Here is an 18,607-nt window from a genome sequence, read left to right on the forward strand (position 1 = left end):
TACATTAGCTGATAGGCAAGATCTATAATTGCGCTATTAACTATGACAGCCAAAGGAGGCAGTAGGAAGATTCCAGCCAGAAAGCAAAATGCAGACCATCATTCTTGTTAGTATGATCATTAGCTCTGTCCTGAATCAGCATTTCGGATGCATTTTACCTGCGACTAGACTTCAAGGCCACCCACAGCCACCACAGCCAGTTACCCATCTGTCAAAATGTATTTCTGTTGTGGAAAGATTGGTGTTAGTATTGCACTGTCTGCTCAGCCAGTGGTTATACTCCATACAAAAGGTTATTTAAGATCAGGAGTGTGGCTACCTCCCTGCTCACCCCTTCCCTCCACCAGCAGCAGAAGCAGCCAGGGAGCTCTTCGCACCCTTTCTGATGCTTCCTCTGTATCTCAGAGCTGGAGGTATTACCCCTGGACGGCTCCCAGCTCTCCCAGTTGGCCGGGCAGAGCTCCAGTTTGGGATCCAGTTTGGGATTGGTGCCAGGCTTATCTTATCTGCGGAGTTTTTTGCCTGAAGCCAGGCCTGAAGGGTTTTCAATTCTCACATGTGAGTGGGATGTTTTTGTCTGACTTTTTACCAGAGGAGGCTATATTGCTCTGGGTTTGCTTTCTTGTTTTTACATAAATAACTCTCTAGTCTATGTAGATATGCCTCCAGGCAGGTATAGATACATTTTAGGAACTGAATAAATACCTTAACTACACATTTGGTCTTGGCAAGCAGGGAGTTACTTCACCAGGCAGGATGGAGACAGCCTTTGTTAGGTAGACAGATAAGAGGCAATTTTCCAGAGATACACTTCAATTCTAACTTATACCTGACAATGTTACTTTCTGGACTATCTGAAGCCTGTAAAGTAATATCTTTCTGTCAATGTGCTTGAAAAATTCAGGTTTCATCTTTATGAAAAACTCAAATTTCCATGATTGGGCCAGAGAAAGAATAAAATTCATGCTTGGATTCAGCGTTTGAGGGAAGGGTGATGTGCAAGAAGCCATGACAAGACATTCAGAGAGAGCACTCGGTGACACCAGGCACTAGGCAAGGCTATGCACTGTCTCATTTCTTCTGTTGTTCTTGAAAAGTAAAAGAAGATCACCTTTTCTTCCCATGCCTAAGGGGGTCTTTCACAGAAACTGTCTGACTGGCCAAGGGGCCAGGTGTATTCATCCAAAACACAATTCTCTGAGAAGCTGGTCCTTCAAAGAACTTGTGCATCAACAAGTAAACACTCATCTCCATCCTATTTATTTTTTTTTTTACTCGAGTGGTGAGTCTTCCTCCCACAGTGAAAGAACCCTTGGTAACCTCCTGCTTGGGAGCCCAGCCGCTCCTAATATTAGCTTGCGCCATTATGCAAATGCAGCACTGGTGTTCCCACAGTCTGGGGAGGGACCCAATCCCAGCTTCCCACTGCATCCAACAGCTGCCTACAGCCTGGGCTCTGCCATCACTGAAGACTGTATCACTGTCATCAGCATTTGTCTGTACTTCAGTTCTGATTTGAGTTTTGCCAGCTTTTCTCACTGGATGTACTTGTTGCAGCTCCGAGTTTGAGAGTCTCTCTCTGCTCCAGTTTTCAAATGCAATAAAACATTAATTGCTGAGAATACAGAACATCAACTGCTAACATTTAAGAGAGATGGTGAAAGCAAGATTTCAACCATAATGCTTTATCTCAATGTCTACATGTAAACCTAATTCAGTACATTTCTATTTACCTTTTCTGGATAACTGTATAAACATGCTCAGCAATTTCAAAAGACATTGAAAAACCACAAACCCCTGGTTTTTTTAATTTTTTTAATTTAATCTCCCATCAAAGCCTGTGAAAACATTAGAACTCCTGACAAAAATAAGCAGCCCATTTCTCCACATTCAAGAGCTACACCAGTAGCACACTGAAACTCTTTTTCTCTCAGGTCATATAAATTATATTGGCTCCATTTCTCCAGTAAATAGGATCCTAGTTTGGACACACTGGAGCTTGAACATTATGGGCTTCCAGGCTGATAGCTGCTAGTGTTTGTCTTGATGGTCCTGGGGTAAGTTTTGGGCCCTGGCTGAGATGGTAACATGGTGCTATACTCCTGTGGAGGACCAGGTCTAGCAGAGTTGAGATCTCCCTTTTCTTCCCACCTCCCTTCAAAAGGTCGCCTCACCTCCCTGGAGTGCAGGAGGGGAGCAGTTGGTATCCTTCACCCTACCATTGGTCCTCTTGCACCATGCAAAGCAACCTCAACGAGAAAATGTTTACAGCCTAGTCTGTTTTCCCATTTAATTTTGCTCATCTATGATGGTGAGAATACTTAAATATCCAAACAGAGAATACTTATGGTTGTCTGCCTGTTAGCACAATTTTTTTTTTTATGCTTGCCTCTAAAACTGTAAACATGGGAATCAAACATCTGTTGTGCTTTCAGCAGGAAAAGGGATTACAGTGAGGTACAACTACTAACATTTTCTTTATTTCTAGCTTGGATTTTTTTTCTTTAATTGCTAAGAGTTTTAACACAATGATCTACACAATATGAAAGAACTTACATTTAAATAGGCTTACAATTATTTTCACTATATATTAACAATTTGAATGACACATGCCTTGCTCTTTCATGAGCTGCCAGGGTAAAAAAATTCCGTCTAGCCCAGCAAACTTCTCTCTGCATGGCTTCACACCAGTGAACAGGAAAGGAACACTCCGCGAATCTCCAAGCTTCACCTAAAGCCACCCAGTGACTTTTCATGTCTGCAAGTGATCCCATCTATCAGGGTGTAAAACAGATGTTTTCTGTGCTGCAGCTGTTAGAAGAGTCCATACATTTAAACTGTCGAAGGAGTCAGAGTCATGCAACTGCATTCGAAATAAATCTGCACCCAGTCAACTGAGTTCAGGTGGGGCTGAAAGCATGCCAAGTATTTTGGAGCAAATATGTGGGGATTATTGTTCTTATAAAAATGAAGGTATGTAAATGGATGTGTTAATTTCAGGCAATTCTCTGTATCAAGTCATGTTTGTTTTTAGAGTGACTTTATTTATAGACAGATTTCTTGCACCCTGTAACTGGGACTACACTTAAGGGAAATAGAGTTAAACAAAGAAATAGTTGTTTCCATCTCTTCAGCAATGCGTTATAATATTGCCAAAGTTATCAAGCTTTCTTATGAAAATATCGTAAAAATATTTCTTTATAATTAAGCATTGGGATACATATAAAGGACACATATGACATTAATCATCCTTCTATGGTTCTTTTTTTAAAACTCATCCTGTTCAGGATGTGGTAGCCAGCACTCTGTCATTATGCAGCCATGTCTTCTGAGCAGAAGCAGCCTTTCATGTTTGTATTTTAGAGGAAACATGTCTTTATGTATCACTGACTTTAGAAAGATGAGGAAAATAAATTAATTTCTCTGCATGCTTGGGACTCACTGTCTTTCCTCCTGTTGAAATTCACAGGATAAAAATTTCCTTCCAGTGATATAAGGAGGATCTTTCTGATCTTTCTGCATACTCCACTACTTTTGGTTTCAGGAAAGAGCATCTGCAAACTTGCCAGAAGTTTTTCCCAGTGACTCCAACTGGTGAATTGCCATAGGCATGGGAAGATCTCAAGAGAAAGGTGAAATGAACCCTTTTCTACCCTTCAGCAGCATCATGGCTCTTTCTGTGGTCTAAGTGTCTCTCCACCTTACACTGCTATCATCTGACAGTGGATGCAGAGAGGCTAAAAATACTGTTATATAAAAATGTGTTTATGTGACAAGAGAAAGAAAACAGACTCAGAAGAACATTAGAGCTTTCTGATGCCGTCATTGCCAGATGACACAGGACAGTGTGCATAGCACGGTGCAATAATAAGAAGAAAATGTTGGGCAAGAAGGAGCCTTTGTTGACAGTACATATACATATTAATATTTTATGGAGAAGGGGAAGGAGAGGAGAATTATTTGGATGAGATTTCCTTCAGCTGGTGCTGTACTTCTTATGAAACAAAAACCCCACAAACTCAGTAGAAAAGGAGCATGTCAGGAAACTTTAGTGATCAAATAGTCACTTAAATCTTTAAAATATTTTTCCCCTCCAGGTCCCATATTACAAAGAGATACTGTTTTCCAACCCTACCAGAGATTTTTTTTATTTACTGGAATAAACTTGCATCTGTGTCTGACAACCAGTCTTGGAAGTTAAAGTCCATGTACACACAGGAAAGGATTGTACGCTTACCTGTAGCTTTGTCATACAACAGAAATGAAAAGCCGTGCTGTGGGATGAATAACTGATTCAGTCTTCCTACAGTTTTCCTCTTGCAAACACCTATGCAGTTTTACTATTGGGGTAAAGTTTCTTGTTCATTATGAAGTAGATAGTGTTATTTCATTTTATACTCAGGTTATCAGACAGATACAGATAACATTTTAATTAATATTTTCATGTTCTAGAATGAGCTGTTAGCTGTTTAGGAAAAGGCAGTTTCGAAAAAACAACAGAACATTTCTACTTGATGAAACAACTTTGTAATATGTCCAAAATTTGTTTCCACATCCCTCTGGTTTCAGCAAAACCTGTGCTAGATAATGTAAGTTTACAAATTGGAAATAAAAATTGTCTTTTTTTTTTTAAAAAATTACTTTTATTTCACCTATATGCACTGATAGTTCAGTCTTTCAGATCTGTTTTTTTTCTTCCTGTTTTCTTGTTAATGGTAAACACAGGACAAATAAACTGACTCAGCAGCCATATCAGTGGCTGCATCTTTTTCTTTTCTGTTGCATTTCCATTTTTATTCCCTTAGAAATACTTACTTTTCTCGACTCAACTCTTCATTTTTTGACTAGTTGGTCTCCAATAAGTTCCTCCTCTTAAAGTACAGCACCCGGGCCTTCTGTCCCCTGGTCTCTGAAACAATTCAAAGGGTGAAGAGTCAAAGTCTCCACCTGAGAAGAGGATCTCCTTTCTGCTGCCAGCCTAACATCCTAGCAGTGGAGTATCTAGAGTATCTGACTTACACTTCTTTTCATTATCCAAATCTAATGTGATGCTTATTCATTATAACATTCACCTTGGTTTATTGCCAGCTTGATTTTCAGTACATGTTGAAGGTTTCCAACACTTTTCACAACTGGTTCATTGCCCCATCAGACCTATACAAGGTCCCATTCAGCATTGCAGTGTCAGTCAAAGGTATTTCTGCTGCAAAATTCAGACCTTATTTATTCCTGCACAGCACAAGAAGCCATGGATATCTATTTTCAGTGAAGATATAATTAAAATATACATAATTACTGTTAGAAAATACTTCTAGAAAACATTAGTGTTTTATCATGTGATGTTTGTTTATAGCTAATATTCTGAGGAGTCTTCTAGGCTCAGCAAAGATTAAAATCAAAACAGTTCAAGAGTGGAAAGATGCTTCAATTTTTCAGCTGAGCATCTATTATCTTTGCAATTCAACAAAGCATTGAAAACTTTTTTTCATTAATGCTTTAAACCTAATCATGGGTTTGAAAATAAATAATTTCTATGCATTGAGGTCAGTACAAACCTGATAAAATTCTCACTAAAGGAAAGAACATCTGAATAAGTCATATTGAATTTGCTTATTAGAGGGACAAGAGGCATTGCAAAGTGTTCACTCAGCAAGAAATATTTTCTTTCTGTAGATGTTCCAATGGGAGAGGTCTTGCTCTTACATCTTTATCAACAAACCTCTCTGGATATGCTAGAACAGCTCTTTGAGTGGACACACTTATTCTGGAATGAGCTATTATTTTATTTATTCTAACAGAAAATATTGGGGGTTTTTTTCAGTATATAACGATTAACATGAACAGCAGTAGGTGCCTACTGTAACACTGGTATTCCAAATGGAGAAGTATTAATTTTGTTTTCTTAATGGAGGTCTTTTATAACACTTGGAGTAGAGCATGATAAAGGAAAGTCCTGACTACCTACAATCACGTGGTACCTTTTGCAGGAATACATCCACTTACGCCAGCATCATGGCCATATGATTTGCATAACTTTCTGTCTATTCAAATGCATATTTCCATTACAATTGTAAGAGAGAGAGTCTTAGCATTTTTCTTTGCTCTTAAACAGCTGCTGCGTTTCAGTGTTGGTGAAATAGTTCTACATATAATTTTCCTTTTTTTTTAGTGAAAGTGCTTTGGGATCTCTCTAGCTGAAAGATGGCCTAGAAATGCAAATTATCCTCAGCGTCGTAATTCAGAATTACCTTTGCATTTTATTCTTAATCTGTATCTATATATATAACAATACTGAAAAACAATGACATTAGACCTGTTTATACAACAGACATGCTTTTGGTGGAAATAAATAGAGAGAAAAGCCAAAAGTATTACATGAATGTTGTAATCCAATGAATACTAATGCTGAAAAGTATCTCCTTTAATGAAATGTTTAACAAAACAATTTAATTTCATTTATATGTTTAGAAAATAATACCCAAAAAATTAATATCCAAAAGCCTGAGTGAACATTTGTCATAACTCCTCAAGTTTCTTTCCCCCCCCCCCCCCACTTTTATTACCAAAGACATTTGGGTTTGCACCAATACTTGCTCTTTGAATCTTTTTATGTAAGTTTCGACTAAGTAATGCCTGTAACAAAACATATCTTGGCAGAACTTTGCAAAATATAAGCCTGTTTAAGTTACTCAGTAAAGATAACATTTCTTCAAAACTGCAGAAAAAGAAACTCTATCTGCATGCAAATTAAATTTAGAACACTCCTTTGCATAGAGTGAAAGTCTGGCAGGGCAGGAAAAATCCATAAATGTGATTGCCGTGACAAAGTAAAACAAGAAAGAGGTCTCTGATGTCCAGGAAGCACATGTTTGCCCACTGCAGGAGAAAAGTCTTCACAGAACTGTCTGTGGCTTGCTCCCCAACCCCATTACACGGCTGGCTCCATATCAAAGCTTTCCAAAAGCTTTCAGATAGGATTTGAACAAAACCAAAACTCTGAATGAAAGAGCAAGAATAAAGTGCTTATCAAACTTCTATGTAGTATCAAACTTTTATTTAGCCATGACCAACAACAGTGTCTGTAATGGTTACTGATTCCTCATCTTGCTGCTGCTACCCCAATGTCAGCAGCAATTTTGATAAATGCTCTTCCATTTATACACTGCTTAGCACTATGGCAAAGTCATTGGTAAGACTTGTTACTTGGAGGGACTGCTATCAGAACTTCAATATGGGTTCGTACAAGTGGTTTGCCTAGGTCACCACCTTTCCTGGGGTAGTGATCAAATCATGACTCCCAGTGGAGACTGGAGCACTTCATGGGAGGTGAATGCTGCAGTGGAAGACTATTTTGATAAAGATTTAAAAGTAATGCTCTTAACTACAGTGCAGATGAGGACCATGGCAGTTTCTGCTTGTGTCTCTCATTGGAAGTCAGCAAGCAGCAGACACTGAGGAGGGACTGCATGATATATGTACCAACAAACCGAGTCCCTTTAGGGCTTGCCCATTTGAACATGGAGAGAGGATGTAGATAGGTGGAACATATAAGTATAAATCTGAATTTTTGTAAATGTAAATGCTAGTTTAAATACCTCTCATCTTGTATCAAGGCATCCTCAGTACCCACAGTTGTTCAAGGTTTTTGTTTCAGGGCTAAAGATAGCTCTGCTGGTAACATGAGACAAAATAACGGTGGAATTGTTTTACTCCAAGAGAGGCTGGCTACTAAGGAACCAGCTTTATTTCCTCCCACCACCAGTTCCTTCCAGAAGATCCTTTACTGTGAGTGTTACCTCATATTTCTTAACATGAGATTTAACAGGACTTCAGCATCTCTATAGCAGTTCTGTAAATACAGGACTGCCTCTGGGGTATGGCCGTTGGCCTGCATCATGTGTGCTGCTAATGCAAATCAAGCGAGCCTAGGTTTATACATTTTAAAATATCAGACTTTTGTTTTCATGACAGAAGTTGAAAGATACTAAGGGCTGAAGTCTCACAGCTTCAGAGTAAAGAAGATTTTTAGCATGGCAAAAGACTTACTCGGTTTTCTGCCAGGCCAGTCCCAAGTGATGCAAGACCCGTCTTCCACCCCAATCTCCTTTGCACTGAAATTGCTGTAGCTCCCTCAAGAGACAACAGTATTTCTGCTGACTTTCCAACCATTAAGATCATTTGTGCTTCTTGCGGCACGTAAACCAGCTTTATGGGACTGGGCTATATTCACAGTGTTCAAAGCAGTGAAAGAACCCCAAGGTATGCTGCACCATTCAGGATCTGAAAACGAATTAAAATTCTGCTCCTAATGCAATGAAAATAATTAGGAAAAAAATCCCCAAACATAATCTGTAATAAATGTCTACTCTTGATTGTTAACATTAGCAGGCAAAGATTAGCACCTTTTCACTCTGTTTCTATAAAAGCTCTTTTATGAGGCCATGAAGTGCAGAAGGGCTGCAGGTACATCTCTGCCAAAGATCATGCAGTTTAGTGACTATCTTGGCTGATGAGACACTTCAAGACCTGATTCAGGGCATTGAAGGAACACGGAAGAGGATGCAGAAGCAGCAGGCAGTTACCTAATACTATCAAGTCTCAATAAAAAATGACAAGCTGAGACATTTTGGCAGGCTTTCTGAATACCTAATAGGACCATGCTTGTGTAAACGGGCCTGGAAGTAAGGTTAAGGGAAATAACGTCTACAGCAGAAAAAAAACCACTTTAGAAGCAGCAAATTATTTCAGTTCAAAGTCCTTTAGATCACATCTGACCATAGGGTGACAGAATTAGTCTCACTGATTGTTTCTGCAAGACATGATCCACATCCAGTATTTTATACATAGCAATTCAGCAAAAAACTCTCCCACCCGAGCCAGAACACATAAACATTCAACTTTTTGGCAAGGCAACCGTGAGAGTATTTGTACCTATGGATCTCCTGTGACAGATAACTAAACCCATACTCCTTCCTCACAGCTACAGAAACGAAAGGGAGTGCTACTCCGGGACAGTCTGGAGGGACTGCTTTTTCCACGGGACCAAGTTCTCACATCGGTTGCCTTCAACCACCAGACCGCGTTGATCGCAAAGGCAAACGCGGGGGCATTCACACACCGGGCAGACGTGTCGGTGCACAAGGGATGTAGGCGGCGGCGGGAGAGGCGGGGCGATGTCCTCCTCCTCCCCGCGGGACCCGCCGCTTCGGCCACACCCAGCACCGGCGAGATGCGTCCTTCTGCCTTCGCCAACTTCCCCATCCCCCCCGCCTTGTATTTTTTTATATTTCGCAAATAATTCCCCCCATCTCCTCTCCTGCCTGTCCAAAGGGGCGGGACCGGCAGATCGGGCGCGGGAGGGACGCGGGGCGGGGGCAGCGCAGAGCGCTCGGCGCGAAGAACGGGTCGCAGGCAAGCCCGGCCAGGGGAGAGAGGCTCCGCGCCCCCGCCGCCTCGGTCCCCTCCCCGGCCCGGGGGCGGTGGCGAGGGGTTGTCACACAGACACCACCCCACCGGCCGGCGCCGGAGTAGTTGCTGGAGGAGCAGCGCGGCGGGGGAAAGCGCCGATCCGCGCTGCGGAGCTCTCGCCGCGGCCGCCCCGGCCACCCCCGCAGGTGGCCGCCCACCGCCCGCCTCAGCAGCTCCCCCTGCCCGCCGCGCCAGTCCCCCATCCCGGTGGGCGGTGGCAGGAGGGGCCGCGTCCCGCCCCGCCCCGCCGTGGCGGTGCCGGAGCCGGGCGGCGCTGCAGAGGGCGGAGCAGGCGGCCCGGGGCGGTCCGGCCGGCGCCCGGCGCGGGCTGGCTCCCGGCGGGCGGCGCTGCTGCGTTGCTCTGGGAGGCGCCGCGGGGCCGGGCGCGGAGCTGCGGGATCGGGGGTGTGAGCGGCCGGGCAGGGCGCCCCCAGGATGCTGCGGTTCCTGCGCAGGACCTTTGGCCGGCGCTCGATGCAGCGCTACGGGCGAGGAGCCGGGCGCGGGGCCGGGCGAGGTGGGCTCGGCGGCGAGGGGGACGAGCGGGACGGGGGGCTGCGAGGAGCCGCCGCCGCCGCCGTCGGCTCGGGAGGCTTCCCCTCCTCGCCGCACCCCGGAGGGGTCGTGCACAGCGCCGGAGCCCCCGTCCACATCCCGGCGGCCGGCGGCAGCAAGCCGGTGCTGCAGTGCCGCGTCCTTCTTCTGGACGGGACCGAAGTCAACGTGGAGCTGCCGGTGAGTAGCGTGCGCTCGCCTCCCCCGCCTGCAAAACAGCGCCAGCAGCTACCTTCTACCCTCCTCCGCATCGTCCCCCTCTCCCTGGCGACGGGCACCTGTGAGTGCCCCCCCCCCCCCCCCTCGGCCGCACAGCAGGCGCGGTTCTCCCGGAAAGCCTCGCTACTTTCGTCCTCCTCGCCGCCGTCCCCGCCTGCGTGCACCTGCTGCCAGGTGCGCGGCGCCTCCCCGCCATGACCGCCGCCCGCCCCCGTCCTGCCGGCTGGAGCCGTCTGCGTCCTTCTCCTCTCTCCCCCGAGCGAGCGGGGAGGTGAGCACCTGCTCTCCTCCTCCCCTCCGCAGCCAAAAACCAGCCCCCTGCAGCGGTGCCTTCAGCGGCGCCTCTCCCGGGAGGGGTCGTCCCTGCGGTGCGGGGCGCTACCTGTGCGTGTCCCCATCTGGTGCGGGAAGGCTGCCCAAAGACCCCGCCCGACGGTACTGCCGGGCCTGGGGGCACCACGGACTGCTGCGTGGGGGAGCGGTGCCTTCGGCCTCGCTGCCGTCCGGCTCGCAGCCCCCAGCACCTGTGGCACCGCGGGGCGAACGAGGCGCGGCCGCGCTGCCCCCGCCGTGTCGAGGGTCTCCTCGTCCTCCTTCGTTCTTGTTTTCCAACACCGCCGCTGAAGGGACGGCGCTGCCCCCGTCCCGTGGCGCCCGGGTGCGGGACCGGGGTAACCCCGGGCGGCTCCGGGGCACACCCGGGCGGGCAGGCCAGGCCCGGCCCCGCGGGCTCGGGGACGGTGCCGGCGCTGAACTTTTTCCCCTCCTGTCGCTGAACAGGAGGAATGAGGAAGGGACGTTGCCGGCCTGCGGGGCTGTGCGCGTGTTGTTTGCGCCTACTCGGTGAGGTTGTGCCGCGTTTGTAGGTGTTTCAGCATCCCCAGAACCCCGTTGTGTGTCCCCTAAAGGCAGCTGCACGGTGCGTGTCAGTTATTTACAGGTTATTTTTTCATTCCTCACAGCTGCTAAATACTCAACACCTTTTTTGCTGACCTGTTCCCTCCCTCTTGAAGCACAAGTTTTCCCATGAAATAGTATGGAAGTTGATCATGTTTGAAAAACATTTGATCGTTTTTCCATTTCAACTCAGATTGTCACCAGCCATTAACTTGGTCTACAAAAACAGGTGGGAGAACTCGATAATGACTGTAACAACCTGAGAAATTGTGCACTACCTTAATATCCAGCAGTGTAAAAGAGTTTTTTTCAGAGTACACTTAGACTCTTGTTAGGTGCCTTTCATTATAACAATCATCTGTATGTATTGGCATCATTTCCCTAAAACATGGAATTTGGCAACCCTGTTGTTTCTGCTTAAAAAGAAACCGAAGAGATTGAGTAAGACTCTTACATGTGAATACAGAAGTATGTGAACGGAGCCACCTAGAGACACTTGCTCCAGCATTATCAGGCCTCCCTTGCCTTACAGGCTACATCGTACATTTCCAGATATTTGAAATGCTAATATATTTCCTCTCCTCACATCTCCTTCACAACTTGCTGCACTCCTCCTAACATCTCTGCACAAATCTTTTCTAAAGTAGACTTGATGATTGTTATCAGCATGCTAAGGGTTTACTTATAGAGGTCTGTGTCGATAAGCTCAGTAAATATTTTGCTTAAGGTTATACTCTAATTTATCAGAGGTCAGCTTTTGCTGTAGAGCCTGTTTAAGACAGTCTGAGGTTTTTGTAGTATCAGAAAACAAGGTAATGGCACTCTTAGTCCTTGAGTGATGAAAATATATGGAAGTATCTGCTGGCCCAGTAGAGAAGCTGTGGAGCATTGTTGCTTGAATTGACTTTCAAATGAAACCTAGATGCCAGTGTTTTCAAAATGTGAGCTGCACCTGTGGTGGTCGTAGTTCATTTGTCCAAAGACAGAGTAAGAAGTTGGCATTTTTTTTCACGAAAATCCCTAGACTAGTGGAGAACTTTGAAACTTGTAATAGCTATCAATGTTTTGAGGATTAAAAACTGTTCTGTTAAATTAAATATCTGTTCCTCATATTTTTTCCCTTTCTTTCACAGAAAGTAACACCCACACTGAGAGTGGAAAACTGAAAGAGGCGTTGCACCATTTATAGAAGTTGATCAGTAAAGTTTCTCTGAGCTCTGCAGCTCTAGATGATGTTATGGGATTAGGCCCTGAAACAGAACGTGGTTTAATACTCAGAAGCTATGGTACAGGAGTGGTTAAGCTGAATGAATTGAGTAGCATCTTTTCCATTAAAAAAAAATAGTGTATTCATTTCAGCTCAAATTTTATGAAAAGGAGGGAATGTGGGCTTCATCACCAATGAACAGCTTATTCATGAAGTCAAGTATGGAGATGATTGCAGAGGATGTCACGGTGCTGCTGATTGTGTTTGCAAGCACTTATATCAGGAGATACTGACATCTGTAAAATATGCTCTTTTTACTATCTGCTGACATTACACCTCTATTGTCTTTCTAGTGAGAAAAGGAACTTGCCGATAGAACACAACACTCTTGCAACTACAACTTTTTGGGCTATCTTAAGACCTCATTTAGAACTAATTGAAAGGTTTATTGGGTTTCAAAGACTACAGGGTCTCTTTGCTTGTGTGGAGGAATGACGGAAAAAATGTGACTGAAGGAAAGCTAACTATATGTGTGGAAAAAATGTTGGTTTTTTTTAGTATTCAGATAAAGCTAAACCCCTGACACTTCTGGCTAGGTTAAATGCATCAGGTTCTGCCACACTGTTTTCTTGTATGTGGGGGGTGATGGTGCTGTGGGAGAAATTAATCCTACATCAGTACAATCTACTGATTGATAACTGTCTTTGTGGTTAACATTGTAATTTATGTGGTAGTATCTGTGTCAGAAAGTACACATCTGGTAAGCTTTTGTCAGTTCATGGTGGTAACAGAAGTAGAGATCAACCCCGATCTCCAAGTCCTTCCTTAGCTTGTTCTTCTCTAGGCTGTGTAACAATATTTAGACTAGAGTCACCTTTCCTTATCTGCATTTCCCTACCCTCTTTCTTCCGGGGTATTTGCATTTTATTCTTTTTACTGCATATGCAGTGCCCTCGGACTACCCCATCTGCTAGCCTGCCCTTCTACGTGCTGTGTCATTTGTAGGTGTTCTCCAGCTTTCACAAACTTGTTTCCTACCCAGCTGTCCCCACACAAATGTCAATATAAAATTGTTCTGAGCACTCCATATACCACTGGTTAATGGTTTCTACACTCAGCTTCTTGCATGAAATTTCAAGGATTGCTTAATGATGCTGGCTTTTTTTCTTCACTCTTAAGGCAAGAATCATGTACTTTGAAAGTATTCTTTCTAAACAGAATAATGCACTGGATGGCTTTTTAAATCCATGAGCTCCTTAGGGCCCTGTATTGAATGTGAAATGCTATTAAGGTTGAATCTGTTGTATAGAAGTGAGTGGCAGTTGACCAGTTTTGTTGCTGTGGGGTGATTTCCCATGGGAAGGGGAACATAAATGGTGTCATTACTTCTTCTTGACCTGACACCACATGTCTGCGCATCTGAAATCTAGTGATGAGAACTGACGCAAGGAGAAAAACACTTACATTAGAAACCATCCCTCCTCCCTCACGCATAGTTATCGGTGTATTTCTTTTTACCACTGGGAACCTGTCTAGTACCTTTGTGTTGCACCCTCACTTACACTGGAGACTGTTAGCTGTTTTGAGTTTGTAACTCTGCTGTAGGCAGATGGAAGGCCACTTTGCTCACTGTTGTCAAAACAGTCTTGCTTCTGTTTTTCTGACAGACTCGTGACTTTAATAAAAGAAAAACTGGTTATGGATGATGCTGTGTTCTTACAGAAAGAATGCAAGGAAAGAGCATTGACATTTGGGCAGGAGTGATGGTGCCTGCTAGTTAATACATAGATGGGCAGTCTCTAGATGGTTCGCAGATGAAGCCAAAAAGCCAAATTTTTCTTAACATATCTTAACAAGATATGATTGCTTGCATTTCTAAACCTGAGTCTCTGATTTTTAATTAGGTGTATCTTATGAAAGCTTAAAGGGTGGATATGAAAGATGGCTATTTAGTGGCACTGTCCAGAGTAGCAGGAATTAATGTCCCTTTTCTTAAGGCCACTGAAAACAGTATTCTGTGATAAGTTGTGGGAGGGCAGGAGGGGAATGAACACATGTAGGGTGTCCTTGGGTTTCTGTAGTCTAAAATGGGATAAAACAAGGAACAAACAGTGAGCTTACTCCAGTATGAAAATCTTTGTCTTGCAAAGCAGATCTAGGATACCTTACATTTTCTGTGTTGTGAATCCGCAGCAGTCAACATGTTGTCTGTCGTAAATACTGCTTTCTAAAAATCTCCTTGCTCTAATAAATTCCTGTGCTGCTGTGAACATCACTTCAAAGACCTGTGTGATGTATTAGAAAGTATGTAATGTTTAATGATTAGCTTAATGAACAAGACAAATATAACTCTTCAAATTTGTGAATTATTTTCAGATAGATAGCTTTCATATTATTTCTTTGCCTTCCTTTTGGTGTATCTGTTTTAATAATTGTTTCGGCTGCTATGGAAACACTTCAGGATAGGAATAGTAAATGTTCTTGAATACTGTTTCTTAATCTCTGATCTGCTATGTGTTGTATTCTTTTCTTGTTGGAGTAACATGAACATAGCAAAATTTACTATCTGGCCTGTATGCTTACATCAAATGTAAATGTAAAATTAACTCTTGAGCAGTCATCTCTATCTTATAATTATTTGTTAGTGTATTTCACTTGATAAAAATATTGTGAGAGAAGTGCAACTCATTTTTTCTTTCTTTCACATCACATATGATTTCCAAATGACATTTTGTGAATATTAACTCTAGAGAAATGCACTAATATGCATGTAGACACTGAAATTGAAGTTGTACTCTATAGTCTCCTAACTGAGGAGTTACCCCACCCCCTGGCCTCCAAACAGATATATTACATCAGATGGGGAATGGGATTTTTAATTAATTCCTTAAAGCTTTTATTACTTATGAAATTGATAAAATGCCTTCTTTATGCAGAAGTTACTTTTCAACAACATAAAATTAGAGTACTTGCTGGAAAATGTTAAAAGCATATTTGCAACACTGGAAAGTGAAAGGCCTCTCGCGTTCATGAGCTGCTGTGAGCACCAGCACCAGTAATCCTCTTCATAAACTCATCAAGCTCCATAGGTAGAAGGCGTTGGGTATTTTTGCTTCTTCAGTTCACGTTGAAATGCCTTTTCAGTACCTTACAGCTTTGATTAAATAGCTGCAGCTAGAGCTCAGTGTGTTATCTTCTGGTAATAGCCTTTAATTATGTTATCCCTGTTCCATATGCCTTGATGCATTGCTGTGTATACTGAAGGTGTGGGAAAGGCATTCATAGTAGAATCACGTACAGAATCGGGAACATACACAGCCCCAGAGAGATAGAAATAAGATGGGGTATGCACACGTGACTGCAGCCATGCTTCAGAAATGCACAGTGTTAGGTTCTTGAGAGAGAAGAGGGAATTTTAAGCCCTTGATGTGCTTGCCAAACATCCCCAATAAATCTACAGCAGATAAAAGACATTGCCACAGTACGTAGTAGAAGAGGGAGACAAAAACCAGTGTTTGGTTTTGGCATATGTTAGATAAATTCTTCTTGTGAGTTCCATTAGTTACTAATGAAAACCAATACAATTTTTCAGTGCAATAGAGACAGACAGGATGACGGGAGTGCTGCTGCAAAGAGCTGACAACCAGTGAGGGAGAAAGCCAATGATGAGAATAGTGTAATGAAAATAGAAAAGTATGAGCACCTGCACTAATTCTCTGATGGAGAGCTTATGTGTGAGGAGAGATGGGGAGAAGGTTGTTGCATGCATTCTTTCAGTATCCTTTTTGCAATGGGCTAGAAGACAGCTGTGCTTAGGAGACTAACCACGTGAAATGTCAATGTGGGTGGCTGGGCTTCTTGTTTATTAGCACAGAAATGCATTTCAGTAGCAGATGTTTGCACTGGTCTCAGTTGTGTGATCATGAACATTGAAGACCACCGTGGATTTGAAGGGAGATGGTCAATAAGAAGTAAACGTATGAAACAGTTTGACAATATAGAGATTTTTTTTGTCAATAGTGTGCATCTAATGCATTTGGGTTTTTCTTCCAGTGATTGTGTTCTAGACTAGATTGCTGGGTGGCAAACCTTGTAGCTTCGAGTTCTTAGTAGTAGTCCTGAAGAGGAAAAAGAACCTCTGAGCATGTCAGAAGTTCCTTCGAGGCAGGAAATAGGAGCAAAGAGACTTTGGAAGTGCAGTCCATATATGAGAGCAAGCAGAGGACTGGTTTTGTTTGGATTGCCGAAGATGGTACAGGAAGAAACAGGCTGAAAAGTTAAAGAAACTGGAAATTATATATAAAGTTTCTTTTCTGAAACAGGAAGGGGACAGCTATCTCTATTCCTGCTTCTCTGCACATACTTTTTGTTTTCATGTGCTTCCTTGTCCTTCTGTTGTAGTCCCTCTGTAAATACCTTTTTTCCTGTAACTTTCTCTGAGAGGCTAGCTTCATTTAATGTCTCACCTTCTTCAAGCATAAGTCCATTTTGCAATTCAGGGCTTCTGTTTTTAAATTCCCACCTGTTTCCACCCATCCTTCTCATTTGCAGTCTCCTCCTTGAGCAATTCTCTATACTTTTTCTGTGTGGATATTACTAGCATGATATCCAATGAACTTTCATGTTAATAAGAGCAGATTTCTTTTAGTTTTGTGGGTTTGTTGTGAAACAGTTCATAATGGAAGATCTCTTCTAGGAGGCACTTTAAAGAGCACTAGAGGTCTGCTTCCTTCTGCTTCGGGCCTTGAGCGTAGTTCTCTGTCCCATTTTCTTTTACTAGTTTGGAAATTTTCTATGTTTCTCTGCAGTTGTCAGAAATTTGAAATGCTCCTCAGTCCTCTTCCTTCCTCAGGAAAATTCAATTTCCCAGCTGTGGCCAGGGGTCTGTGGCTGGTTCAGCAGCTTGTTCAGCCAGCTTGACTAATGTAAGTGCCTTGTCTATTAGGGCACAAATGGTGCAGGTGAGGGCTGCTTGTCACAAACATTCCCAGTTGTAGAGCTGACATTAGGGGAACATTGGTCATTGTCATGGCTGGGCTTCGCGAACAAAGATTTGGGGAGGGCTCTACCCACGTTTGTTACAAGCACGCAAGGGAACATTGGTAGCTATTGGTGAAATAGCTCAAAGCTTAAACCTCCACACTTTAAAAATGCATAGTTTCATATAGGACAACAAGAACAGAGCTGAAAACTCAAATTATGTTGAAGGGAAGGAGGTTGAGAGAAGAAGGGAGAACATATACGTCATTGAGTTTGTAGGCCCTTTGGAAAGTAAATATGAAGATAAGTACAAATATTTTCTTTTTTTACTAGAAGGATGAACTCAACAGCTGTTAACTGATCCTACAGTGTTGCTGGGTTAGTTAGTTTATTTTAATTACTTGAGAAATACATGGGGTTTTTTTAGGTTTTGTTTTCCAATGCAGACTATGGTATATGTTCTTTTATTCTTTCTGCATTAGAAATAAAAGGATTGGAGGATAATGAAGTGTTTAGAGTGACCATCTGCTCTTCATTTGACTTGCTATTTCCATTTATTTCTATGCATCAATTTAAATATGTCCTGGACCATTAGCTATATTGTGATGAGATTATTTTGATATATTTGTTGAAGTGCCAGACCCAGACTCCAGCTATGAAACATGAAGAATATTAAGAGTTAATGTATGTTGGCTGTTTGTTTTTGATCTGTACAGATTCAGATTATTTCCCTTCCTTGTTGTTATGGAACCACAGATAGTTTATCCAAACAAATACCAAATGTCTTTTTCTTTCTTTTCTTTTTTTTTTTTTTTTTAAGTATGCTGACAAACACATTGAATTTAGATGTTACTGTATTTCATAATTTTAATACATGTGGTACCGTTTGTGTGATAAAGAGACTGGAAATCCTAATAGACAATCCAGTTAAATGTTTGTGAAATATAACAAGTAACTTCACACAAATACGTGGAGAATGTTAGTCCTTTCCTTTGAAGAACTTGAATTTATATGAACATGGCAGCATCAAATATACAGTTAGAAAAGCAGTGTTATAACTTAAGGATTGTGACCTGTAATTAAATTATTGTAGACTGCAGCATTATTTCAAAGGATAACTTATCCAAGGATTAATTCTTCTGTAGCTGCTGAAAATAATACTTTTCACGGTAGTTCTTTGTAGCACTAGTAATTGATTGTATGTGTTATTTCATTGGTATATTGTAAATATATAAAATATATGTAGACTTGAGAGGATTTTTGTAGTTAGTAGTCTTGACT

At 42.7% G+C, this 18,607-nt stretch overlaps 1 protein-coding gene across 5 annotated transcripts in view; it reads left to right on the forward strand.

Annotated features, from left to right (window-relative positions):
* Window positions 1-9,789: 9,789 nt before the first annotated feature.
* EPB41L4B (erythrocyte membrane protein band 4.1 like 4B) overlaps window positions 9,790-18,607 on the forward strand; it is a 172,557-nt gene continuing 163,739 nt past the window's right edge. For 3 of the 5 annotated variants that reach the window (XR_010431668.1, XM_064659999.1, XM_064660020.1), the window contains exon 1: window positions 9,791-10,203. Coding sequence is in view for 4 of the 5 variants with exons in the window: in XM_064659999.1 (XP_064516069.1) it covers window positions 9,904-10,203 (300 nt within the window). In the remaining variant the exon portion in view is untranslated. Of the gene's footprint in view, window positions 10,204-18,607 lie in introns of all 5 variants that reach the window. The other 2 variants (XM_064660011.1, XM_064660028.1) reach the window with 2 other exon arrangements.

Source organism: Pseudopipra pipra, chromosome 1 (assembly GCF_036250125.1).
Source record: "Pseudopipra pipra isolate bDixPip1 chromosome 1, bDixPip1.hap1, whole genome shotgun sequence".
Taxonomy (NCBI): Eukaryota; Metazoa; Chordata; class Aves; order Passeriformes; family Pipridae; genus Pseudopipra; species Pseudopipra pipra.